We start from the raw sequence: 25,429 nt of genomic DNA, 5'->3' as shown, positions 1-25,429 counted from the left end.
CGGTAACAGGAAGTGTTTGGAAAACAACTGCAGGATGGGGGCACATAAGCGAAGGCTAGAAAGCAAGAGAAACAGCTTCATGTGCACAAGGGTCAACAAGCAGTTAAAAACACTGGCCCATCAAGTGGGACATACAGTTATGTCAAAGGACGCTGAAGATAAGCTCAAGTTGCCCTCAGCGAAAGATCCTCACGGACCTATCAGTGCCTTCATTTATTAAATCAACATCTACAGAGCACTAGGTACCAGTTAGTTTCCAGCCTCAGTGCCTTTGCACTTGCTATGTGTCTGGACCAACACTCCCTAAATCTTCTCAGGCTTCTTCAGCTCGTTAGTCCCTCAGAGACGCCTACCCCATCCCACCACCCCCCTTATCTAAAATAGTCCCCACGTGGTCACTTTCCACTACACCACAGTTTTGTTTTCCTTCTAGCATTAATCACATTATGAGATTATCATCTTCGTTTGCTCAAGAGTTAATAGCCTGTCGGTTCCCACGAGAATGTAAGCTCCCCGCCCGCAGGGACCTGGCCTCTTTCATGGTTTTACCCAGAGTTTTGACCTCCTTAGGCTCTCATCCTCCCTATGGGGACCATACAGAGCGTTCCGCTAGGTAAGTCCCGACTGGAGCATGCGCAGGGGGGCCCCTGGCGCGCGCAGCTCTGGCCCCGCCCCGCGCGTCCCGCCCCCTCCCGGGCAGGTTGGCGGTCGCTGTCGCATCTTCGCCGGCGGGTGCTCCCGCCGGGACGCTGTTGCGCACGCCTCAGCGCGGTAACGGACGCGCCGCCCGGTGCGCCGGCCCGGCCCCGGGGATGGGCCCCAAGCTCGCAGACTCCGTGGAGGCGCTCCGCGCCGCCGGCAACCAGAGTTTCCGCAACGGCCAGTTCGCCGAAGCCACCGTGCTCTACAGCCGCGCGCTGCGGACGCTGCAGGCGCAAGGTACGACCCTGGCCCCGGTTTCCCCACCAGGCCGGCCTCTCCCCGCGGCGCCCCCCGCCGCGGCCGCCCAGACCTCGCTCCTGCCCAGGGTGCCTGCGGCTTGCTTTCCCCAGGGCCAGCAGGCTCACCAGGCCCACCGGGCACCCTTCCCGCCCATTCCCCGCTTCGGCATCCTACGAGAAACTTCCTTAGCCCTTTCCGCTATTTTTTTTTTTTTAATTGTAATACGGTTTTATTACTGGTTCTTTTTCACTTACTGATTCATCCCAAACATTTCCATATCAGTGGGTGTTTTATCACTATTTTTTTTAGTGCAGTAAAAAACAGCATTAAATTTACCTTCTTAACCGTCTTTAAGTGGAGTATTAAGTACATTAAGATTGTTGTGCAACAGATCGCAGCAGCAGTGAAAACTCTGAACCCACTAAAACACTAATCTTCCTTCTCTCCCCTCAGCCCTTTTTTTCCACCTTTCTACTTTTGGTAGCTATGATTTTGATCAGTTTAACTTCCTATGAGTCCATTCATACAGTATTTGTGTTTTGTGACTGACTTAGTTTGCTTATCTTAATGGCCCCAAGGAGATTATAATCCATGTTGTAGCAATGTGACAGATGGTTTCCTCCTTTTTAAAGGCTGCATAATTTTCCATTGTATGGACATACCACATTTAATTTACCCAGATGTAAACTAGGCCTGTCTGATAACCATAAGGGCTGCAAAGAAGACAGACACAGTGATTTGGTAAGAGAGGTGACTGGGGAGCTCTTTTGGAATGGAAGGTCAAGGACAGCTTTGAGGAAGTGACCTTTCAAGTGATGTCTGAATGATGAGAAGAAGCCAAGTGCATAGTTGTGGGTGATGAGTATTCCAGGTGGAGGGAACTGTTCATTCCAAAGGCCCCCCGGGCAGGATAAGCATAGTGGGTTGCAGGAACCAGAGCATAGTAGCCAGTGGAGGAATAGTAAATATTGAGGTCAGTTAGATAGAGCTGTATTGTGTAGGCATTTTATACAGTAGGCTGTGGTAAGGAGTTTGGATTTTATTCCATGATGGTAGACAACTGGGGAGTTTGGGGTTTTTTGTTTTTTGTTTTTTTAAGATTTTATTTATTTATTTGACAGAGAGAGATCGCAAGTAGGCAGAGAGGCAGGCAGAGAGAGAGGGGGAAGCAGGCTCCCCACCGAGCAGAGAGCCCGATGCAGGGCTCGATCCCAGGACACTAAGACCTGAGCCAAAGGTAGAGGCTTAATCCATTGAGCTACCTAGGCGCCCCAAGTTTTGTTTTAAACAGAGGAGCAGCATGTCCTTTACCAGTTCTCCCAGCCTCCAGCTCATGGGTAAGACACTTTGGAGAAGAGTTAAGCCTCATTCTAACCAACCATAGCCCATTGGCCCAAACCTCTCCTCCAAAGTGCCTTACCCATGAGCCCTCATTTCGTGTAGTACCTATTTCCTTTTGCCTTCCTTCATTTGTTGAGTGCTTTACTCTGTGGTAGACACTACAGACTTCATTCCTTTTTGTCTACATACAAACCAAGGATAAGATACCTTATAGATGAGGAGTCCAGAAGAGTTAAATCTGTCTACCCTGGGTAATACAGTGAGGATATCAGAGGCAGGATTTGAAAGCAGGTCTGTCTGATCTGCAAGTCCAGGTTTTGAATCATTTTTCCAGGCTTCTCCCCAAATCCTCTCCAAAGTCCAATCTGTCTTGTTTGACCTTTTGTAATTTCAAGCCCCCCTCTGGCCCCCTATTGTTTTTCTAGAACACTCCTCTTTAGGCCCACTTCCTCATCTCAGCCTCATTTGATGAAGTCACTGATGAATCTGAGGTATTGGTTTTCTACCTTTTTCTTTCATTCTACCCCAGCTGGTCTGCAAAAGCATGTGCTTTTGAGTGGATTTATTCTGGATCCTTAGAAGGGCTGCCTGGTGTAGATTTAGTTGGGGATCAGCATTTGGTTCCGATCTTGCTATTGATTTTCCCCGTAATATCTGGGCAAATCCATTGATTTCTCGGATCAGCTTTGCTGATCTTGAAAGGACAGCAGGGAGTAAGCGAACAAAATGAACCCTTCCAGCAAGTCTGTAAAGTGGTGTGTTCATGCGATAGGGGAGCACATGCGATCAGAGGGATTGAGTGACTCATGAGGGCTCAGGGGCAGGATCCTCGGCTCCTCTGCTGCTCTTCCCACTGCACCCCTGCTGCTTCTGTGCATCCGTGCTCTAGCGCCTTGAGATAACTATGAATTTTGAGTCCTTGTGCTTATTCTTCAAGAGCAAGGATATATTCTACTTTTTCTTGTACTTTGCTGTCTCAGAGCCTGGCAAAATAAGGGGGGACGTTCTGATTTTATTGGTTTGTTACTGTTGATATTGAATGAAAGCTGTCGTGCCTCAGTATGGTGACATACTTAGTTTAAAAAAAGTAAGTTGTGGAAGGATAAGCAGTGGGGTGCCACTTAATTTCAAAAATCTTTGAAAGCTATAAAATGGAATATGCTCTTCCCTGTGAATTCGAAGGTAATAGAAGAAGGCAAGCATGACTACAGGAGGGTGTTACCTACCAACTTCAGAACTGTGCTGACCTCTGGGGGTCTGGGGAGGAAGCAAAGAGAAAAGAGTGAGGATGAGTGGAGCTTTAGCCATCTCAAAAATGAAAGAGGTTAGAAACAAATACAATGTATTGCCCTGTCCAGGGATGGATGTCAAGTATCTGTTTCACTGTTTTCTGGATGTTTTGTAATTTTCAGGAAAGAGTTTATTTTACTTCTTTGGGGTATATACTCAGGAGTAGAATTACTGAGTCAACATCTAATAATTTTTGGAGTTTTTCGTTTGCTTGCTTTCCATGATGGCTTGTGCTAGCGGGTATGAAGTGGTTGAAAAATTATTTCTTAAAAGATTTTATTTATTTATTTGAGAGAGTTAGAATAGGAAAGCACAAGAGGGGGAGGGTCAGAGGGAGAAACAGGCTCCCCAGTAAGTAGGGAGCCCAATGCAGGGCATGATCCCGGGACTCTGGGATCATAACCTAAGCCCAAGGCAGACGCCTAACCAACTGAGCTACCCGGGCACCCCAAAAAATTATTTTTTTTTTTTTTAAAGATTTTATTCATTTATTTGACAGACAGAAATCACAAGTAGACAGAGAGGCAAGCAGAGAGAGAGAGGAGGAAGCAGGCTCCCTGCTGAGCAGAGAGCCCTATGCGGGGCTCGATCCCAGAACCCTGGGATCATGACCTGAGCCGAAGACAGAGGCTTTAACCCACTGAGCCACCCAGGCGCCCCGTCAAAAAATTATTTTTTAAAATTGAAAATCTTTGTGGCCACACAGTAAAAGACATGGGCTTCTGAGATTCCTGAGGATAAGGATTACCTTTAAGAAAGTGTCTGATAATTCTCTTCCATACTGGGTCGCTCGAATCCGTTCCCTGATTAAGTTCTGCATATTCCTGCCAGACCCAGAGGGCTCTTCTTTGGCAAAGTCCTCTCTGATTTGACCAGGTAGGATTTGTCTCTGTCTGACCTGTTCAGTCTTTTTATCACATTTTTCTTTTCCTTTTTCAAAAACCCCTCTCATTGGGTTTACGTGCTTTTTGTAACAAAATTCACACACACGTGTAGTTACGGCATGGATATCCTTGAGCAGAAGCCAGCTGGTTCATGTTTTGTCCTTTGCCTGGTCCTGACCTGCGTGCTGGAGTGAGCGAAAGAGAAGTTGGTTGGTTCCCTGTGAGTGGCAGGAAGCTTGCTGGCAGCCCCTCAGACCAACAAGCACCATCAGGAAGCCCAGAGAGCTCCGGGTTTGAAATACACCCCAGAGTCCCAGGGCGTCCATTTCGCACTCTTGTGAATTTCGTGCTTTCTCTTCCCCTTGGGCAGGCTGCTCGAACCCGGAAGAAGAGAGCATCCTCTTCTCCAACCGCGCAGCGTGCCACTTGAAGGATGGCAACTGCAGGGACTGCATCAAGGACTGCACTTCGTAAGTGGGCGGGGCAGCCCCAGGGTCTCAGGACCCGAGGCTGCGTTCATCCGGCCTGTTCTCTTCTTGGGGTCGATCCCAGCGGAGGAAGTGTCCCCGAGTGTCACCAGGTCACCGAGGATAGGAGGAGGCTCCACGTGGTGCCTGCGGCCCCTCACTCGTGTCTTTGGAGTCTGCCAACAGAGTAGGAGTCTTAGAGGGTGGGCTTAGGTGGGGTCTTAGAGGTGGGCCTTATGGGCCTTGTGAGATCGGGGACCTGACGATGAGGGTGAGGTGCAGGCTTGGGACTGGCTCGCCCTGGTGTTTTCTGGGGTGGATGTGTGCGGGAGGGAAAGGAAGAGGGACAGAGGTTAGTTGAATCGCCTCAAAAGAAGCGAGGAGAAGAAGGCGTCCGTCGATCGCGAGGTGTAAAGGATGTTGAGCAGTTTGTCGTACTACTTTCTTCTGCGGCCAGTCTGACCCTGCCTGCTCTTCTCTTCCCTGAACTGGCAACACGCGTGTGTTCTCAGACCCGCTCTCCTGTGGCATCGCCTTGGGGTCATGCCCTGGTGATAGCTGAGGGAGGAGGAGAGGTGAGCGTGCTCCCGGGGCATGTGCTCAGGTGCTCCGTACCGGCCCGTGCTAGATTTCCTTCCCGGAGGGCTCATGATTGCTCTGTGGGGTAAGTTGACTGTCCCGCCCAGGCTAGAAGTGGGTTGCAGTGGACTGAGGCCGTAAGGTGATCTGCCTGGTGTTCTGTGGCCGGTGGCAGAGGTGGAATTCAGACACCACTCCAGCTGATGGCGAAGCCTCTTTCTCCCCCTGGGTCGGACTCTGTAGGAACACGTGGGAGAGTACAAGCCACAGGTGCTTGTTCTTGATCTGGGGGGACTGTGACTCAGAAAACTGGATTTCACAGCCTTAGTGGTTTTCTACCCTTCCTCCCTTCTTCACTTCAAGTCTGAGTTGGTAAGTCCCTCTGCTAAGGCTTGACTTTTTTAGCTACATTTCTGTGCCAGCTGTGACCTCCTGTATGCTGAATGTCGCAGATGACCCTGCATAGAAGGAGCTGTGGGGGGAGCCCTGGTGCCTCAGCAGCCAGATGACATTTCTGCCTCCTGCTCTAGAGCGCTGGCCCTGATTCCCTTCAGCATGAAGCCCCTCCTGCGGCGGGCCTCGGCCTACGAGGCCCTGGAGAAGTACCCCCTGGCCTATGTGGACTACAAGACCGTGCTGCAGATCGATGATAGTGTGGCGTCAGCCGTGGAAGGCCTCAACAGGTGAGCCTGACACCTCAAGTGGTTTCTCTGAAACTCCCCGGCCTCTTGGATTCACTCGGGACCATGGCTTTGGTCAGATCCTGGGGGTCCCCTGAGACCTGCTGAGCACGTGGTGAAAGTGCTGCTGAAGGAGAGTCCTCGGTCATGGTTAGCAGGGCCCTGCGGGGTCAGAGTGAGAGGATGGATGGCTCGATGGCCCGGCTGCTCAGGTTCATTCACGTGGGAACAAGTTCTGGAGCTCTGTGTAAGGGATTGTGCCAGGTGCCCTCGGGAAGACCCCGCTTGCTTCACAGACCTAACTAGAGTGGGGAGAGTAGGATACAGGTGCAGGTAGCCAGGACACGAGGCTTATAGGGTGGTGTTTGCAGAGTTAGGTTGGCCTTTGGTACTGTGATGCCCCCTCGAGGCCCATTGGGTGCCATTTTGTTCTGGGCTTCTAAGTGGTGGTTTGTTTCTGCCTCGTGGCTACCTTTGTTTGTGTAACTGGTCATGTTTCTCCTCTTTGCATGGGCTGCTACAGAGCCAACCACCACACTCGCAGCAAACCCTTCAAAGGACTTCGTGGCATGTGTTAAGTGTATCATTGTTAGCTTGACTTGTTTTCTGTCTCCTTCATTCAGTCATTCAACAGAATCTGGCACTTCTGTGTCCCCAACTTTGCAGTAGGTCCTGGGCTGATGTCTGACACATAGCTTTTCCTGCCCTAATGGAACCCCCGGTCTCTTGGGGAACCCCAGTCAGTCATAGCCACACACACCACTGTGTGCTGAGTGGTGTGGTAGGAGGAGGCCCAGGGGGCTGAGGGGACAGAAAGGGGCACCTAACCTTCCCTGGAGGAAGGAGGAAGCCAGTCAGGATTTTGCAGAGGAGGTGAGCTGAGGCTGAGAAACGAAGAGACCTGGGGCCAGGGCAGCAGGAAGGGCAACTGCCAGGGTGAGCCGGGATGATGTGTTTCAGGAATTTTGAGAAGTCCCATGTCACTTGGCACTGCTGGTGAGGAGCTCAGCTCAGATGTGTGAGGTGAGCCCGGACCTAATCCAGGCACAGTGAGGTTTTGTGAAAGGGTCTTGAGCACAGGAGCAACTTGAGCAGATTTGAGAGAAAAAGCTCACTGGCTCTCGTGTTGCTGGATGACGTGAAGGAGATCGGAGTCAGAGGGTTAGGCGGTAAGTCAGATGGTGGAGATAGCGGAAGCAGGACAGTGGGGCCAGTTTTGGGGACAGTTGGGTAGTAGTTCAATGAATTTGGAGGGGTTAGTGAGAAGGGAAGAATAGAAGAAACGTCCTGGTGGGTGACACTGTAGGTCGCAGGGGACCGTGAGATGAGAGGTGTGAGGACAGTGGTTGGTATCTACATGGGCTTTGGAGCAAAAGAGACAAATATAAGGCAGACTATGGATTCGAGGTCATCAGCATAGAGGTGGGTTGAAGTTGTGGGAGAAAAAGAGACCCCCACAGCAAGTGAGCCCGGGGAAGAGGGTTGCGTTTTGAAAATTGCAACATTTGAGGGACTTCAGGGGGACAACAACTGGAGGGGAGGAGGAAACTCGGAGCACTTAGGGAAGAAGTATTTCCAGAAGAATGAAAACCTCATTCCCATCAGGCGTTCCAATGAGTGAAGTGGACTTGTGGGTTTAAGAAAGAGAGTCACTGTGGTTATATGGAAGCATGCGGTGGGTCAGAAGCCCGGCCGGCCGTGAAGAGGCAGAGGAGTCCAGCAGCAACGGCAGGGTGGGGTCTCCAGGAGGTAGAAGTGAGCAAACAGTGAGATGTGGCCTGGTGGAGTGGGTGGAGAGAGGGGCCGGCGCTAGAGAGCTGCGGGCTGTGGTTCCTGACTGACGGGCTGTGGTTCCTGACGGGGGCAAAGCCAGGTGAGACCCAGGGCTGAGGGGGAGTGCCTGGCCTTGTCACTTCTTCACGTGTGACAGGAGAGAACTAGGAAGGATTCAGTGCCCGCGCAGGTGGGTTTGCGTTTGTGAGACCTGGAACTTTGCCCTGAAAAAGGAGGGGCGGGTAAGGGAGCCGGGCTGAGGAGGGTAGAGGTTCGACATAGCTGTGCTAGTCAGGAAGACAGCTGGAGGGCCTTAGTCAGAGACCGTGAGTTGGTAGTGACTGCCATCTGGGACACCATCCTTCTAGTCACACGGGAGCACAGTCGTGGGAGCAGAGAAAGAATACGGTTGGCTTTATTCACTGAGGGAGCACAGGCTTACGGGGCCCGGGTGGGTGTCGTGTGATGTGCTACGGGCTGGAGATCTCTTAACCAAAGGGACGTGATCCCGGAGCAGCATCTGAAGGAAGTTATCTGGGCCCAGAAGGCGGGGGGGGGGGGGGGGAAAGTGAACACATCATTCCAGGTAGAGGGAAAAGCGTGGGCAGAGGCTCGAACAGATGGATCAAGAGGGAATGCGGCACACGGTAGAAGTGGGGATGAGCAGGGGACCAGATCTCGGGTCCTGTCAGCCTAGGGAAGTGGGAAGCACTAGAGGATTTCAAAATTTGAGAATAACCTGTTTTATAAAAATCTCTGAGCGTTAGTCATACATCAGGTGCATGCATGGCCTTGTAATAGATCCACTGACAAAATATAAGACGTGTGATCCTTTCTTGGGGGCATGTGTGGTCCTTCGGGGGTGAGGTTTGAGTACCCTTTTTTTTTTTTTAAATAAGTTACTTTTTTTTTTTTTTTTTTTTAAGATTTTATTTATTTGACACAGAGAAATCACAAGTAGGCAGAGGCAGGCAGAGGGGAAGAGGAAAGCAGGCTCCCTGTGAGCAGAGAACCCGATGTGGGCTTCAAGCCCGGGACCCTGAGATCATGACCTGAGCCGAAGGCAGAAACTTAACCCACTGAGCTAGCCAGGTACCCCAGGTTTGAGTACCCTTAACAAGCAGCCATCACTGCCTTGAAGTTAACAGAGTGTGGCCAAGTCTGGGCCAGGAAGGGCGGACGTGTCATGGTTCAGACTTGTGTCCCCTTCCTGCTGTGCGTCACAAGGCTGTAAAAGGATGGTGGCTCTCACACATCCCCTCTGGATTTCTGAGAAGAGGGGTATCTTCTTGACCCAGTCAGAAACCTCCTTGTAATTTTCTCTGCCTTTCCAGAATGACCAGAGCTCTCATGGACTCGCTGGGGCCCGAGTGGCGTCTGAAGCTGCCCTCTATCCCCTTGGTGCCTGTCACAGCTCAGAAGAGGTGGGATTCCTCACCTTTGGAGTACCACAAAGAGAACACTAAGGGCAAATTCAGAGAAGCCACAACCACCAAGGGCAGAGGTAAGCTGTGACTTCCTGCCCACAGTGTTATAATCTCCCCTTGGCCACCACCTTCAGAGTAATCCTGTAAAAACTGACCTTGCTTAAAGCCAAGCTATAAAAGTTAAATCCTGAAGGCAGTGAGAAAGCCCGCCCACTGCTGTCCCAATTCAGAGTCAGAAAAGGCACATTGGACGCTCGGCCTGGCGCATAGGTATACAGCGTTAGTTCCCTTCTCTTTCCTCTGGCAGCACTGGGGATGGATGATCCAGGATGTTTTTGGTGGCAAGAACAGAAAACTCAACGTGGTAAAAATAACAAAGAGAACATACTGGCTCATTTAACTAAAAGTTATGAGTTCAGATTCAGGGTAGGTTTGCTCCTACCCTGAGCTCACGACATTAGCAGACTTGGACTCCATTCCTTGATACTTGTCTCAGCATTCTTCTCTGGTGTGTCTGCTTTGTCCTGGGGTAGTCTTCCCTCCCAGGGGTAAAGTAGCCATAAAGTAGTTCCTGGCCTTGTCCCCATATGCCATGCCTTGTGGCCCAGAGGAAAAGAAAAAGGTGGGTTTTCTTCCAAGAGCTCCCTAAGAGAGGGTTTCTTTCCTTTAAATCCCTTTAAATACACTGTCTCAGTGTATTCTGGCCTGTTTGGTCACAGGCCATTCTCTAGGAACTGATCACTGGGGCCAGGGAGATTTTGTGGCCCTAAGCCATCTGCCTCCACCTTCATAGTGAGAGGGTGCTGCTTCCCCAGGAACATACACACCATGCGGGGCCCTGGAGATGGAATAGGGAGGGGAGATCCAAGCCAGGGAGCCCCCAAACGGGGGCTGTTGACCTCAAGCATGTAAAAAGGAAGGGCCATTCTTCAAGCCTCTGTTCAACAGCGCCCGGGGAATGAGCTGGGCCCAGTGAGTCTAGGCATTGAGGAGAGCAGGTGCAGCGGGTGAGCGCTCTAGGCTCGCCGTGCTGGCAGTGCAGGGCGGCATCACTCCCCTGCCCACCCACAAGGGAATGGGTCTGGCCGTGGGTAGCATTCACTCTGGTTTGTGGGAACCTGCTAAGTGTCTCCCACTCTTCTCCAGAATGGAAATGTGGGGTGCTAACGAACTAGATGGCTTCAGGGCACCTACTAAGTATTTCATTCTTTCAGAGTCACTGGCCCATGTATTTTCCAGCTCTGTGCGATGTATTTCCAGTGTGACACAGAGAGGACAGGCAGTCTTGGCCTTTAGGAAGCCCTCAGTATAAGAAGAGACGGAGACACCTAAACAGCATTTCCAAATACAGGAGGAAGGACACATGCTTTAGAGCCTTTAGTATTTGGGGAGTTCGAGAGAGGAACTGACACCTGTGCGCTTGGAGGAGTCAGAGAAAGCCTCCCGGAGGAGGTGACCAGTTGAGCTAGATGCTGAGGGGGACTGACGGGGGTGTTCTTCAGGTGAGGAAGGGAAGGGAATGTCTGATAGTCAGTAGAAAGAGCTAGAGAATGCAGTGCGTGGCTCTTGCTGGGGAGCTGTGGGAGGCCCCAGGCCTGCTGTGTGGAATTGGGGAGCCTGAGGAAAGCCAAAGGGGTATGGACACTGCAACCCACCCAGGAGAGGGCAGGAAGGTTCACAGCAGGATGTTTGCAACCACAAACAACAGAACTGGAAATGGCGCAGATCTCCAAGCAGAAGGGATGAATGAGCAGTGAGTGCGAGCTACAGGGATACGGGTCAGTACAGCGGAGTCTGAGGAACACAGTGCTGAGGGGAAGGAGTAAAGCCAAGTCACAGAGGAATAGGAATACTTAGAATCATTTATTCTTTCATATGAAATTAAAAAAAAAAACGAACGGCAAATGGTTTATAGGAACTATCGTATATAGTTAAGCTACCAAGGGAAAAGGGGGGAAGAAAGCACAGGGTTGGGGATCACGATTTCCTCCAGGGGTGGGTTGATTTGGGGAGGGGGCCCCATGGGGCTTTAAAAGTCTCAGTAACTGTTCTGTTTCTGAAGAGTGTAAGGGTGTTAGTTTTGTTCCTGAAACCTTACCGATGTCATAAAGATTCAGGATTTTATAAAGATAGTTTTTAAAAATTAAAGAAACCCGGTGAGCTGGGAGCTGGGGCTGGAGCGTGGTCGCTGCTGTGCAGTGAAGGGCCGAGGGCCAGGCCAGCAGCCCGGGTTTCGCCTCATGTCTCTGTCCTTCTGCACTGGGGCCCAGCTGCGTGGGGCAGGTGAGGGAAGGTCCAGGCTCAGAACAACAGAGAGGAGGAACAGTGGGCTCCTCGGCCGTCTTCAGAGAGCTGGGGAGCGACACCCTTCTTTCTCAGATGCTTATTTAAATTCTTACTTCCTCTCCTGCTTTAAGTTGATAGGGTGCTCTGCACTTTGTGGCACACTCAGGTTTTGTCCTGACTCTGGCCCCGGGTCGGGTTGCTAGCGCCTCAGTGTACAGACGAACTGAGGTCCCCAAGACATAGGCAGGTCACCCGAGGTCCCCGGCTGCTGAGGGCCACTGCCGGGACTAGACCTCAGCGTGCCCTTTACCGCATATCTGTCTGAGGTGTGTGTCTGTGTGTGTTTCCGTCGGGAGTCCCCAGCCTCCGACTGAGAACCTGTTAATTTCCCAGAAGCCATGTGGGAGACGCCTTCCTTGGGGATGCTGCTTTAGAGCAGTGTAGGGAGTCTGGAGAGGGGGCGTGGGAGAGGATCGCTGACAGTGAGGCCTCATGGCCCTCAGGCACCTGCTCCATGGCTCTTTCCTCTTCTGAATTTGCATCTAGTGTCTTCTGCTGGGGATGTGGAGAGAGCCAGAATTCTGAAGGAAGAAGGCAATGAGCTTGTAAAGAAGGGGAACCATAAGAAAGCTATTGAGAAGTACAGTGAAAGCCTGTCCTTCAGTGACATAGAGTCCGCCACATACAGCAACAGGTATGTTCCGCGCAGCTGCTGCCCTGGGGGCTCGCGGGACGCTGGCTGTCGCCGCCCCCCCCGCCCCGATCTGCTTGCGGACTGGGGTGGCCTCTTCATTCCTCTCGTGGACTCAGTGTGTCGCACCTCAGAGTAGGTGTACCTGGTTGTTCTGGTCACCGGGAGGCAGGTGTAGCCAGTGGCATTCACTCTCTTAAAGGAATAGAAACTGAGCGATGCCCCCAAGGGGCCTGGGCTCTGTCCTCCTCCCTCCTCTTCAGGCTTTCGCGAACCGTCCAGCTGTGCACACTCTGTGAGTGAGAGCAGTGTGCTTGCCACACAAACATGGCCTCAGCACGTGTCTCGTAGCCCTCCCCCTGGCCTAACCCCACGGCTTCCCCAGACCCTCCCATCAGGAGGGTTGGCCCTGTCGCCGCATGGGGACAGAGCCCAGGGTGTGGACTCCCTGTCACCTGACCTGGGAGCAAGAGAGATGGTCTCGCCTAGCCTGAAGGGTGTGACCTGTGGCCCAGTTGAACAACCCGGACCACGGGCTGTGGCCATGGCTGCTGGTTCTTTCTACCGACGGCGAGGGGCACCGTCCCTTTACTGGGTGGGAATCACGGTTTTACACACACTCAGGCATACTGATTGGTCCGTGGCCTTCCCCTTTGCAAGTCAAGAAATCAGAAGCTCAGAGCTGGAAGGTCTTCACCTCTGCTCACCTGGCCAGTAAATGGTGGAGACAGACTTGCAACCTGGCTCAGATGAGATCTACTAGTTTTACTGTCAGAAGCTTGGAACACTCACCTAGGGACCATCTCTGAGCCAAATCTTGCTTATAAAAGATTTACTATAAAAACGTTATCAATTGTTTCTCCCGCCCTGCTAACATACACATACTATTACTCTTTAGTTAAAAAATCTTGGATTTACTATAATCTCACCATTTCCTATCCAAAATTCTTGGGATAAAAATGTGTTCCAGATCTGAGTAAGGTCATATGGTTCATACATGGGACCACACAATACTCCCACAGGCTCTGGGGCAGTAGCTGAAGTTCATTGTTAACATTTCTGCCTGAAACACAGGGACAGTCCATGTTCATGTGGGGCAGTGTTCAGACTAAGTAACCGCAGGCCTGTGCAGGTCAGGTTTTGCTGTCAAATAAGTTCAAGAGAGAACTTTTCATTTTAAAGTGTGGATTTTGGCATTTGGAACCTGTGGTTTTACTGGCTGATTAGACCAGGGATCCCTCAGTCTGTCAGGCTCACCAGAAGGAAGGGCTGCTGCCCATCTGTTCTAAGTTTCTGCAGCAGCATTTTAATAACCCTATTTCTGGGCCTGCTGGACTCACTTGTCTGATACTGCGAGAGTCCTCTAATAGTCTAGTTTCCTGAATTTTTACTGTATTCAAGACAATGCTTTGTTTTGTTTAAATATGATTTTTCACGCAAGTATGTTTGTGCCACACTGTTTTAATTATTAGTGCTTTATACTCTCTTGTAGGGGTGGTTTTCTCCTTGTTCTTAATCAGAGCATCACTGGCTCTTTTCCCAGGTTTGTTTTTCTAGCTAAACCTAGTAGGATCTTTTTGACAGACTCCAAAAAGTATCTTGGTGGGCTTTTAGTTGTGGTTACATTGAATTTATAAATTTTTTTGGGAAGATTTTTATTATTTATTTATTCGACAGGCAGAGAGGCAGGCAGGGAAGCAGGCAGAGAGAGGGGGGGAAGCAGGCTCCCTGATGAGCAGAGAGCCCAATGTGGGGCTTGATCCCAGGACCCGGAGATCATGACCTGAGCCAAAGGCAGAGGCTTTAACCCACTGAGCCACCCAGGCGCCCCTGAATTTATAAATTTAATTTCGAGGACTGATAACTTGACACAAAACTGAATTTTCCCTCCATTGTGGCTGAAATTATATATCCTGGATGCCACTGAAATGCTCTGCCTTGTGTGTCTGAAGCTCTGTGCACCGGGGCATTGCCTTTGGCTTCCTCCCGTTCTCTCTGTGCAGTTAATATCACTCGGGTGCCCCGCACGTACAGCTTGCCCTGAATGGACCTTCAGAAGAGTCTCATTTAAAATTAAAAAATAAACCTGAATCCCTATCTCACTCCATATTTTAAAAGAAATTCTAAGTGGATCACAGTTTCAAATGTGGAAAGTAAAACCATTAAGTTCTAGAAGAATGCACAGATTAATTATCTTGCAGTGGGAAATCTATTAAAATGGAGTTGTTGTGGGGTGGGGGATAGGAACGAGAGCGCTCATTAAAGGAAAGGTAAGTCCGACTTCATAAGGTTAAAAACCCTTATGTAAAAATACTGAGCAATTACGTTAAAACGGACCTTGTTTTCTTCCATTATTGATTGAAATTAAAGATTGACACCCAGGGTTGGTACAGTTACAGGAAAATAGAATGTTATTGATGGTGCCTCAGAGAGCAGCTCCTTCGCAGGGCATTTTGGCAACAGCAGTCGAGATTCTAAGCGCCCGTATCCGCTGACCCGCGGTCCGCTCCCAGCAGGCCTCTGAGTTGTATGCACAAGGGCGCTGATGGCAGCGTCTGGTTCACAGACTGGAAGCAGTGAAAACTGTCTCCAGATAAGGAATTGGTAGAATAAGTTCTGGTTCATCCGACCAAGTGAATGCTGCTCCCGCTGGAGATGCTGAGCGGGATGGAGGGAGGCCCAGAGGGAGCGCCAGCACACCTGTTCTTAGCGGCCATCTTTGGAGAAAAGAATGGGGAAAGTGCACAGACCTTTTCCGCCTGTAGATGCAGAACGTTTCGTCGTATGGATGTCTGCAGCTGGTTTTTTCCCATGATTATGAAAATTCTCACTATAAGTTGGAAGAATTGTGCTTTGACCCACCTACCATCTAAATTCCCCATTAACGCTTCGCTCCGTTTGCCCTGTCGCTGTGGAGCCGTTGACTGGCGCCTCCTAGTTGGGGCGCATTTCAGCGTGCGCCGCAGACCTCTTCCACCTTCCCGCTGACGTGCCCACGTGCGCATCCTCAGGGTCCAGTGCCCTGGATGACTCTTTAATCCATCAAGGGGGAGGTTTCGGGAGCAAAAGAAAACAGGCTGGGAGCGTGAGGTGGCCTGAGGGGTGGAGCCACACGGTCAGGACGTGGAGGGACGCGGAGGGCCGCAAGCCGGGCTCCCCAGGGGGCCTCTCCCCACCCCCATCCCACCCCGCGCTGCGCCCGCGGGTTCCCGCTATGGAGAGGGGCCAGCCTCCCCCCAAGGGTGAGGAAGCTGTGTGGCCACCGTCTCAGAGCCCCGTTTGTCAACTCCAAGGTCACCCCTCTGACCACCTCACGGCTGGGGGTGGGGGTGCTAAGCAGGGGCTGAGACCTCCGTTGGCCTTTCCCATCAGAGCGCTCTGCCATTTGGCCCTGAATCAGTACAAGGAAGCAGTGAGGGACTGCACAGAAGCCCTCAGGCTGGATGGAAAGAACGTGAAGGCATTCTACAGACGAGCGCAAGCCTACAAGGCACTCAAGGTAAGAAAAGCCTGACTGAAAGGCACCTGCTGAGGCGCCTGGGGTGGCCCTTCCAGAGCGTAGGCTGGGCGAGGGGGAGGGGGCCACGTCCCTCCCCATCCAGGGAAGCCCTGGTGGCTCCAGGCAGGCCCTCAGGCTGGGGTTCAAGACCCTCCGCCCTGGCCGCTCCGGCTGGCCTCTCGGTTGGGCCTCCGTCCTCGCCCCCTGCTCTCTCCTCTCAGGACTACAAATCCAGCTTTGAAGACATCAACAGTCTTCTGCAGCTTGAGCCGAGAAACGGCCCTGCCCAGAAGTTGCAGCAGGAAGTTAACCAGAGCTTAAACTAAAGACCCAGAAGGTTAGCGGGAAACCTCTGCCCGAGCTCCCTCCTCCAGGCCTGCTCCTGGGACCCAGCATACCCCCAAGTGAGCTCAGATGTGACTCAGAGGTGACGGCTTCCCACCCCTTAAGAGGCTTTGCTTGTTCAAATTAAGCTCAGAGTAGTAAAACAAAAAAACAAACCCCAGATGTTGTTGTTTTGCTGGAACGGTCCCTACTCCCCGCCTGCCTTGGACAGTTGGCAGAGCACTTGGCTCTGTCCCTGCCCCAGCCGTGCTCCCCACGGCTGCCCTTCTAGCTGCACCAGACCCGTCTCACTGTGGTTCATCTGAGCAAACTGAGCTCGGGGGTTGGAGGGTGGGGGGGTGGCAGGAGGGATAAACTAGAACCCAGAGCAGCCTGTTGAGCTGGTTCTCCAGGGCTGCTGTCCCCGCCCTGTCCCGGGCAGAGTTCCCTCTGTTCTGAGCTCCAGTGCCTTTTGGCTGGGCCCTGCTTTGGTGAGGACGCGGAATCCTGACCCTCGGATGGCCTTGTCCGTAGCTCTGCGCCGCGGCCTCCTGCGGGGAGGTGCCCAAGCGGTTTTAAGAGTCCGGAGGTGTGGCCGCTCTTGAAGGTGGGATGGAGAGAAAGGCCTTCTTGAAGTCCGGGTCCTTCCACTCTGGGCAGGGACTTCTTTTGACCTCAACAGTGGCCCCCTCCAAGCTTCTAGGTTCTTTGTAACGTGAAGTTAATTTGAACTTAACGACTGATTTTGTTGAACTGCGTATTCAAGCTATTGCATTAAACATCTTTCTGGTACATAGATGCCTACTGTATTCATGTTTGTGCTTTTTCAGCTTTGTGCCTGCACCTTTGCAGTAATAAAGAGCTACAGCGCGTTGAGCATTTGCACACTTGTTGAACAGACTTCCTGGAGTGTCTGCACGGGTCAGGCTCTGTGTACAGTGCTGGGGAGATCGGTGACCAGCCATGTCCCTGCTCTCAGAGGGCTGAGGCTCCGGTGGGCAGGGACAGTGGTCACCAGAGATCCCCAGAACAAACTGTAGCCAGGCAAGCGCTCTAGAACCGTCACACGGCGCTTTCCCCGCCAGACCCTGGGAGGGAAAGGGGTCCCTGAGGAAGTAAAGCTTGCACTGAGTTCTAACGTGGGAGTTTAACTGGTGAGGAGAGCAGTAAGGCAGGCCAAGCAGACACCACAGACATTTGTATAGGCCCCAGCAGGGAGGAGAAGGCGAGGACGGGGCCCAGAAAGTACTTTCCTAGTCTGTGTCTAGTCAAATTGTTCCCCCTGCTTTTTTTTTTTTTTTTTTTTTTTTTTTTTTAAAAGATTTTGAGAGAACAAGTGGGAGGAAGGGCAGAGGGAGAAGCAGACTCCCCAGAGAGCAGGGAGCCTGACATGACGTGAGACTCGATCTCAGGATCCTGGATCATGACTTGAGCCGAAGGCAAACTCTTTTTTTTTTTTAAGATTTTTATTATTTATTTACTTGACAGAGAGAGATCACAAGTAGGCAGAGAGGCAGACAGGAAGGGAAGCAGACTCCCTGCTGAGCAGAAAGCCCATGCGGGGCTTGATCCCAGGACCCTGGGATCATGACCTGAGCTGAAGGCAGAGGCTTTAACCCACTGAGCCACCCAAGCACCCCCAAAGGCAAACTCTTAACCAACCGAGCCACCCAGGCACCCACTGTGTTTTCCCCTTAATGGAGCAGCACGCAGTCTGAGGACCCTAAGAGCAGAGGGAAACCGTTGTCCCTTTGCTCCTGTCACAGGAGTGCCGAGCGCCATTCAGCTGGTAGCACACTGCTTCTGAGCTCTGAAGGAGGAGCTCTGTGAGCTGCCACAGCCCTCTGAGCTAAGCAGATTCTAGGGGTCACAGACCCATATGCCGCATGGCCAAGGGGCCAGAGCGGGGAGCTGTGCCCCTTTTATTGTCACCTCTCAGGCAAGACTCTTAACTGATGGGAGGCAGGTTTAGTGGTAACATCCCCTCACAATTGACTGACTTTTTCTTCTCAGGGTCTAGAAGGCAAGCACCTTGGTTTACTAATGGACACACAGAAGATAAAATCAGGACTTGGGAAGGTATCTAAAAGCAATTCTGTGGGGGCTTTTTCTAGAATAATGGTATGTGATAATGATAAGGTGCCCAGACGTGGGCACAGGAGGCCTCCTTGTGCCTGAGTGAGGTGGGGCAGAGCAAAGCGTGGGGGCTTGACCGGGCTGGGATTGGCTGAAAGGAGCAGACACCCGAAGTGCTGGAGGAGAAGGTGTGTACACCAGAGAAGGGGCAGGGGCAGAGCAGGACCATCTGGAAGCAACTCAAAACGCACCCAGCAGCAGCCCTCACACAGCACCGAGACAAGGAATTCAAGCTGCAGGCGCCCACGTCTGACACCCATGGAGGTTTCCAGATACTTGGCTGAGTGCCTGGCAGTGCAGGTTCCCCCCGCCCTCCCGAAGCACCAACTGCCGCTGGCCTCCCGCTGACTGAGGGATTGTGTAACGTTATTCTAGACAAGACAGAGTTTGCAGCACTTTTAATGCACAAAGCAAAAAGTGATAGGCTGGCGGGGTGTCCAGCCTTCATTCCACATACAGAGCTCAAGTACCCATACAGCCCCAGGGAGAAGAAAGAAGTTACGGTTCAGTGAGAGAGCCAAGAGCAGGAAACGCCATTCTCTTGTCAGCCGGGGGAGGCAGGATTCCATTTTCTGGGGATGAAAGGATAGGAATAAATGTTTCTCACATTTGGCAGACTCCCGGCCTTCAACTAAGAAGGTAGCGGGCCAAGCCAGGCCTTCCAGCAAGGAGCGTGAAGCCAGGTAACGCCCAGGGACACCCGGCCTCTTCCCAGGGAGGCCAGGCAGGACAGCGGGCAAGAGGACATCTGTACTTTTTGCCCAGTGGTCAACACTCATTTATATCACACCGTCTGTCCTCTTGCTTTGATCATCACAGCTTCCCCCAAACTTCTCGGTGCCTCAGAGAAAGCCAGCCACACAGCTTCTGCAAGTCAATCCCTGACTGGCTCAGCTGCTTCTGACTCCCGTCTGTCCCACCCCAGCTACCCACCTGGTCTCAGAGCACATTCACAGTCGTCAGCTCTGTGGCCTGGTGTGCCTGCAGCACTGCCAAAGCCTCTTCCACCTGTGGGACATGAGAGGGGGGATGGCAGTTAGTGCAGCTGCCCAGCGGGGTCCTGGGAGAGCCCTGGCCTCCCAGTGCCCAAGCATGCTAGATACTGGAAGTCCCCGCCTTCCTAGCGTTGGGGCTTGCAAGCGGAAACCCACGGTCACCTTCTCAAAACAGGTGTGTGACCCTAGACTGTCAGAACACTGCTCTCTGTACCAAGACCTCACAAGACCTTGCAAGACCTCGCACATGGAGCTGCAGAGAATTAATGGGCAAGAGCTGGAAGAGCAAACCCTTACGCCCTTTTCCCTGCCTGCTCAAAGATTCAGCAAGTGCAAGCTGGCGGTAGCAAAAAGGGAAACCGTCCCAGCCCCCGCCTGGTAGCTAGCTCTTCTAGGAGAAGTCTTTGTCATAAGCTCTCCTCCTGCCCTCGGAGGGCACCCTGCCACCCAGGGCCCAGACCACCTTGGCATTGAGGGACTCTGGGGACTCCAGCATGAGCAGCAGCTCTGAGTTGTCGATCTCCAGTAGCATGCCCGTGATCTTGCCGGCCAGCTGGGTGTGGGTATCGTAGATAAGGGGGTACAGACGCTCACCTGTACAGAACAGCTGGCTGATATCCCGGCAGCCCAAGAGTGGGGGGTGCGCGGTGGGGGAGACGTGGGTATTGTGGAACAGAGCAGTGAGGCATCTGGGGGCTCGTCCTGTCCCTTAGCCCCACTGGGAGCCTCTTTTCCAACTGTAAAGCATGCGGAGCAAACCCTGCTTCGGAGGCTAATTTGAAGAATCAAATTTTATATTCTAGGTGAAGTCATCTACACAGGGTTGGACACAGACTTGGGCTTTAAAGACTACTCTTGTTCATCTTGCAAGAAATAGTTCCCGTATACACACTGAAATCCTAGACAAGATATGCTAATGCCGGACTGGACTTTTGGGGGTACAGGGGGGGCCACATGCACAAGATGAATTCACCTTCCACCATCAGGCACTCCTAGTGACAGGACCCAGGACTAGTGGTGAGGCACCCCTCTCAGCAATGTGTGGAGGGTCTGGCTATGCTGGGGTGCTGCGGTGCTAGGGTGGGAGAGGTTTTCCCACCAGGGAAGTGAAGAGGTCTACAGGGAACGGCTAACAGCTTCCTGCCTCCATGAAGCCCGTGGAGGATTTCCTTTGACCAGTGGGAAGTGGCAGAACCCCAGGTGAGCTGAGCGAACAACAGGGTGGTGGCAAAGGGGGCCTTCAGAGAGGTTCTGGACATCTTGGTGGCCACGGAGGGAAGAACCTGACATCCAGTAAGTAGCAAGCTGGTCATTCGTTCGACAGCGAGTGGCAGCCTTTGGCAGGGCTTGTCACAGACAGTGGGCTGGGGATGATCTGCACAGGGAACTCACAGCCCAGCAGGGAACAGGTGTTTGCCCCGTGCACACTTATTTCCCTCCTCCCCGCAGTGGTCACTGGGAGCCGGACATGTGGGCACAGCCTCTTCCCAATCAGAAGAGGTGAGGCGCTGTGACACCCACCAGCAGAAACCCAAGACCATACCCTGGCCGGGCTCCTGGCCCCTGATCTGCCCTCAGCTGGGCTCTCTCCAGCCCATCGTGGGCCTGGTGCTGAAGAAACCTAGACCCGTGTTTTGAGACAAGAAAGCAGGGAGGCCGAGAAAGCAGAAGCGACCTGAGCAAGGTCACCCAGCAGGGGGGTCTGCAGCAACACTGGACCTTGTCTACACATCTGACCTCCACTCAGGGCTTTTCCCAACAGGCTGGCCACCCCTCGGCCGCTGTTTCCCCTCCAGGGTAGGGGGACCAGCCACTCACCAATCATCTGCTTTTGCTCGTGCAGCGGTGCTGCAGCCAGCATGGACGCCGTCAGGGGCTCCTGTCCCGGGATGCGCACAGCGGGCTCCTCCACCTGAACACAGTGCCGGGGACACGTCCCTTAACCACCGCAGAGCACAAGACCTCATGGCACTTACCCTGTTGGAAGCACAGGCCTCCAGGAATGCTCTGGATTGGGGGGGCAAGTGGCAAAGTAGGGACCATTGGGTGGGATAGTGTCCCTAACAAGGGCACAGTGGGCCAGACACACCCCAATTTGGATGCCTTAGACAGTGCCAGGAACCTGTGAAGGCCAAAGGAAAGCGTGACTATTCACTTTGTGCCAAATGACACACTTACTGTCATCCAGCTTCATAGCCACACCCCCCAGCATACGCCTGACCCTCCCATACCATGGCAACTTTGAAAGCATTCTGCCACTTAAAGTGGACACCTGTTCGTTTTGCAAGAGAGACTTCGAAATCTACACACTGAAATTCTAGACAGGATAGGCTAATGCCAAGTCTGGGACTTGGGAGATAAATACACACAGCTCTTTAAGTCAATGACAATAGATATATTCAGTTATACTGTAGATTAATCACATCCCATTTCTAGAAAAGCTTTCCTTGTTGCTCCACACTGAATATTAATGAAATCCAAGTTAATTTGGCTAATAACCCAGGCAGAGCAAATCATAATTAATACACCAAATGTGATCTTGGATCTTTCCCTCCTTCTGTTAGTAAGGGGGAGTGTTTCTTTCTTTCTTTTTTTTTTTTTTTTAAGATTATTTATTTATTTGACAGACAGAGATCACAAATAGGCAGAGAGGCAGGCAGAGAGAGACGGGGAGGCAGGCTCCCTGCCAAGCAGAGAGCCCAATGTGGGGCTCGATCCCAGGACCCTGGGACCAAGACCTGAGCTAAAGGCAGAGGCTTCAACTTACTGAGCCACCCAGGCGCCCCAGGGGGAGTGTTTCTTATACACATTAGCAAATGAAACTTCACAATTCAAGAAAAGAAAAAAAAACAAAAATCAAGGCCTAGAGAGGGCCAATGCCTCCAATGCCTTAGCCAAGGTTCTGAGCCAACCCCCACTGGAGCCCCGACTAAGAGAGCAAGCAGTCAGGCCAGCCTTACCCCAGGGTTGTGTGTTGCTGCAGAGTATTTGTGTGTCAGGAGAGACCCACTTGGCATAGAATATCCCGCCCCGCAGGCTCCTGTGGTCTGGGTACCAATGTGGGCTGTGAGGAATAAGCAGGTGCGTTAGGCCCTCACAGCCATCTAAAGCCACAAAGCCTAAAGACACAAGTTCATGTAGTAGCCGTGTGTCCGCCAGGAGGCTGCCACATAGATATACACACATTTGCTGAATGAAGGAAAGGAGGGGCCTGCCTTACAGCCCACATCTACAACCTTGTTCACAGCTGCTGCATGCTTGCTAAGTTTCTGATCTGAGGCTAAGCCCTGGCCTGTGTGATCTCATTGACCCATGCGACCAACCGGAAGGGCTATTTTCATCCCTATTTTAAAGAGGTGGTGACCAGAGTGAGCAAGGCCACAGAGTGAGCTGGCCCCAGGACCTGGGTCTGTGGGATTCTAAGGCCCACACGAACTCCTATGCCGCACAGCCTCCAAAGTCTGCTCTACTCTCAGAGAGGGCAGTGTCACAGCCAAGGTCACCGTGGAGGCCAGTGCTGACTCCTCACCTGTGCCAACCTGGCACCAAGCCCCTGCCCCGCCCTCCACACACTCCCATTCCTATTGGCCCTGCCCACACTCACCCACTCTTTGGGCGTGGGGCACCAGGGGTGGCACCTGGGTAGAGACCTGCCTGACACCGCCGACCTGGGCCGGGGGACGCCGCAACATGGCTGGTGGCCGGACCACGGAGGCACCTGGAGGGTAGATGGCTTGTGGCACAGAAAACATGGAGAGAAAGGTTGGCGGGGCAGGACAATCCGAGTGGCCCACTGCACCCTGAAGATTCCAGGGTGAGGAAGAGAATGGGAAGGGGGAACCAGAACGTTCTCAGCAAAAGGATGAGTGAATTCACCGAGTCAGGTGGACCCAGAACTCCGGGGGAGGGGTGTGTGTGGAAATCTACAATGACAAAGCCATCTTGTTTCTACCCAGAGGCCCCAGTGGCCCCAGGAGGCATAGCCATCATGATCACACCCATGGAGCCCCTAAGACACTGTCAAATCAGGGTGAGCTCCCCTCCTAGGGAGAGGCCACCCATCAGCCACACAGCCCCAGGAGTTCACTGTGACGGCCCTAAATCAGACAGTTCTTGGGAGCTAATTGAAGAAGATGGCTACACCCATAAGTCATTTACAAGTTCAGCACTGCATGGTGCTTTATATAGGCCTTATTCAGAAGAGGAAACTAGAAGTGAATTACCCACTGAATTAACACCCGGGGGAGTAGCAGAGCCAGGCTTGCCCCCAAAGCCTGTGTTTGTAGCCCCGGGTTCCACACTGCCCTACAGGACCCACCCCTGCGGGCCTGGCTGAGAGTACCAGGGGCTGAGTCACTCACAGGACGGTCTCGGAGGCTGGGCTGTCCACCTGGGGGAGGGCTGCATGGGGGCGCCGGAAGCGTAGTACGCAGCCTGAGTTGGAGGCTGTGAGGGAGAAGCCTGGCAGTCAGGGGTCAGCAGCAGGTGAGAAACCACATCCCTCCCAGACACCCCTGTAGGGACTTCACTGCCCCCACCCAGGGACTGGCTAGTGAGGAGTCATGAGCTGGGACGATGTCTCTGCTGCCCAGCTCAGGCTGTCCGTGAGCCCTGAACCCTCCGGGGCAAGGTGTCAGGTTCGCTCCTTGCCCCTGATCAGAGCTGGTGGCCCAAAGGACGGCATGAGATGGTCACACACCCCCTCAGACCTGTGCCAGCCAAACCTACTGCTACAAGGAGCTGGAATGTCATCCTGGTAGCTGCTAACGGCCAGCACATTTCCACTTCCTCTAAGTCCCGTGAGCAAGTCCCGTGAGCTCCCTCCTTAGCACACACCTCCAGCAGAGCTGGTGGGCGGCCCGGGAGACAGGACCGGCTAAGCGGGGGAAAGGCTAAGTGGGAGAGTAAGGTGTATAGTACAGGGTCGTACAGCATAGAAGGCTAGGTCCTTTCTATTTAATGCACTGTTTCTCAAACTTAGTTGCCCAGAGAGAGTCTCTCTGAGCAGAACCCAAATCTCTCCCTGGGTGGGTGGGAAGAACCGCTCGACAGCAGCATGCTTACCCACCCCTCACAGATGGGGTTAGAACGGCCTGCCTGCCGAGTTTCCAGCAGAAAACACATGGACAGCCCGCATCTAGCTGGGAAGCTGCCCTCCTGCTGTACCTGGCTGTCAGGGAAGGGGTGCGGGCAGGTCGTCACCTGGGGCATGGCGGGCAGGAAGTAGCTGGCGGGCTGCTGGAAGGAGCCCAGGAGGGGGCCACCCAGGGCCCGCACGGTGGAGAGACGCTGCATGTACTGGTTGGTGAGGATGGCTTTCCGCTCCTCTTTGCGCTGGGCCAGTGCCACGTACAGCGGCTTGGTGCCCACGATGCGCCCGTTCATCTCTGTCACGGCCTTGGTCGCCTCTTCTGGAGAGGAAAAACACACAAAGCCAAACCCCTTGCTGTGGCCACCCTCTGTCATCACCTAAAAGCAAGACAAGACAAGGTCTACTGGGGTTGGGGAAGGAAGACTCCGGAAGGCTGCGCTCCTCTCCTTCCCCCCACCCCAGGGGCCCAGGAGAAATCGTCCCCCTGACATTGACTGAGGCCCATGACATGCCAGATCCTGGAAATGCCTTCTCAGGTCACATGTACCGCACCTGATGAGGAGGGGACCTCCACTCCCACTTCACAGGGGACCAAGTGGGGCTTGAGAGTGACTTGGCGGAGACCAGGCCACTTGCTAATGGGGGGCTGCTCGCTGTTTTACAGGACACTCCCCAGAGTCTGTGGGAACTGCTGTATTTCAGGATTTTTACATTTTCTTTCTGAAATGGTCTTCCTAAGCTGTGCAGGAAAGCTACATTACACGGGCTACCATGAAGGAAGAGGATAGTTGAGGATTGCTTAAAAATCTAAGAACAGGGCACAGGGTTCTTTAGCCAGAGCCACAATCTTAAACACGTCGTGAGATGCCCCTGTGATGAAAATCTGCCTTTCAACTACTCTTTGGTTTTTTTTAAACGACCCATACAATTCTTTGGTTCATGTGGGAATCAGGGAAAGAATAAAACGTTCTTAAGAGTTTCCTAGAAAGTCCAATAAAATCAGATTTGTATGGAATATAAAAG

At 52.6% G+C, this 25,429-nt stretch overlaps 2 protein-coding genes across 3 annotated transcripts in view; one reads left to right on the top strand and one right to left on the bottom strand.

The window, feature by feature from the left end:
- Positions 1-678: 678 nt before the first annotated feature.
- Positions 679-16,975, top strand: TOMM34 (translocase of outer mitochondrial membrane 34). 2 transcript variants are annotated; one of them, XM_059407083.1, is made up of 8 exons: positions 679-939; positions 4,828-4,927; positions 6,034-6,186; positions 9,291-9,460; positions 12,216-12,363; positions 15,733-15,859; positions 16,081-16,196; positions 16,718-16,975. In XM_059407083.1, exons 1-7 carry the CDS (start codon positions 813-815, stop codon positions 16,183-16,185), a joined length of 930 nt encoding a protein of 309 aa, XP_059263066.1. In that variant the 5' UTR covers positions 679-812; the 3' UTR covers positions 16,186-16,196; positions 16,718-16,975. The 2 variants fall into 2 exon arrangements, with proteins under 2 accessions (XP_059263066.1, XP_059263065.1); XM_059407082.1 differs by having other exon boundaries at positions 16,081-16,975.
- A 1,831-nt stretch (positions 16,976-18,806) lies between these two features.
- Positions 18,807-25,429, bottom strand: part of PABPC1L (poly(A) binding protein cytoplasmic 1 like) — a 20,086-nt gene continuing 13,463 nt past the window's right edge. Inside the window, exons 8-15 of the mRNA XM_059407080.1 lie at positions 24,517-24,783; positions 23,676-23,760; positions 22,919-23,047; positions 22,275-22,378; positions 21,133-21,226; positions 19,778-19,908; positions 19,253-19,327; positions 18,807-18,891 (exon numbers count right to left, since the gene is read on the bottom strand). Coding sequence (XP_059263063.1) covers positions 19,259-19,327; positions 19,778-19,908; positions 21,133-21,226; positions 22,275-22,378; positions 22,919-23,047; positions 23,676-23,760; positions 24,517-24,783 — 879 coding nt within the window. The 3' untranslated portion in view covers positions 18,807-18,891; positions 19,253-19,258. The remainder of the gene's footprint in view (positions 18,892-19,252; positions 19,328-19,777; positions 19,909-21,132; positions 21,227-22,274; positions 22,379-22,918; positions 23,048-23,675; positions 23,761-24,516; positions 24,784-25,429) is intronic.

This window comes from Mustela nigripes, chromosome 7 (genome assembly GCF_022355385.1).
Source record: "Mustela nigripes isolate SB6536 chromosome 7, MUSNIG.SB6536, whole genome shotgun sequence".
In the NCBI taxonomy this organism is placed as follows: Eukaryota; Metazoa; Chordata; class Mammalia; order Carnivora; family Mustelidae; genus Mustela; species Mustela nigripes.
The sequence above is the reverse complement of the archived record's forward strand: the minus strand, read 5'-3'. Positions and strand labels throughout refer to the sequence as shown.

What these genes read in the sequence shown, in the direction of transcription:
- TOMM34 (XM_059407083.1), top strand. Translation starts at nt 813, where the DNA reads ATGGGCCCCAAGCTCGCAGACTCCGTGGAGGCGCTCCGCGCCGCCGGC. An exon ending in GCGGACGCTGCAGGCGCAAG is followed by an intron (nt 940 to 4,827) that starts GTACGACCCTGG and finishes CCCCTTGGGCAG; the next exon opens with GCTGCTCGAACCCGGAAGAA. An exon ending in CACAACCACCAAGGGCAGAG is followed by an intron (nt 9,461 to 12,215) that starts GTAAGCTGTGAC and finishes ATTTGCATCTAG; the next exon opens with TGTCTTCTGCTGGGGATGTG.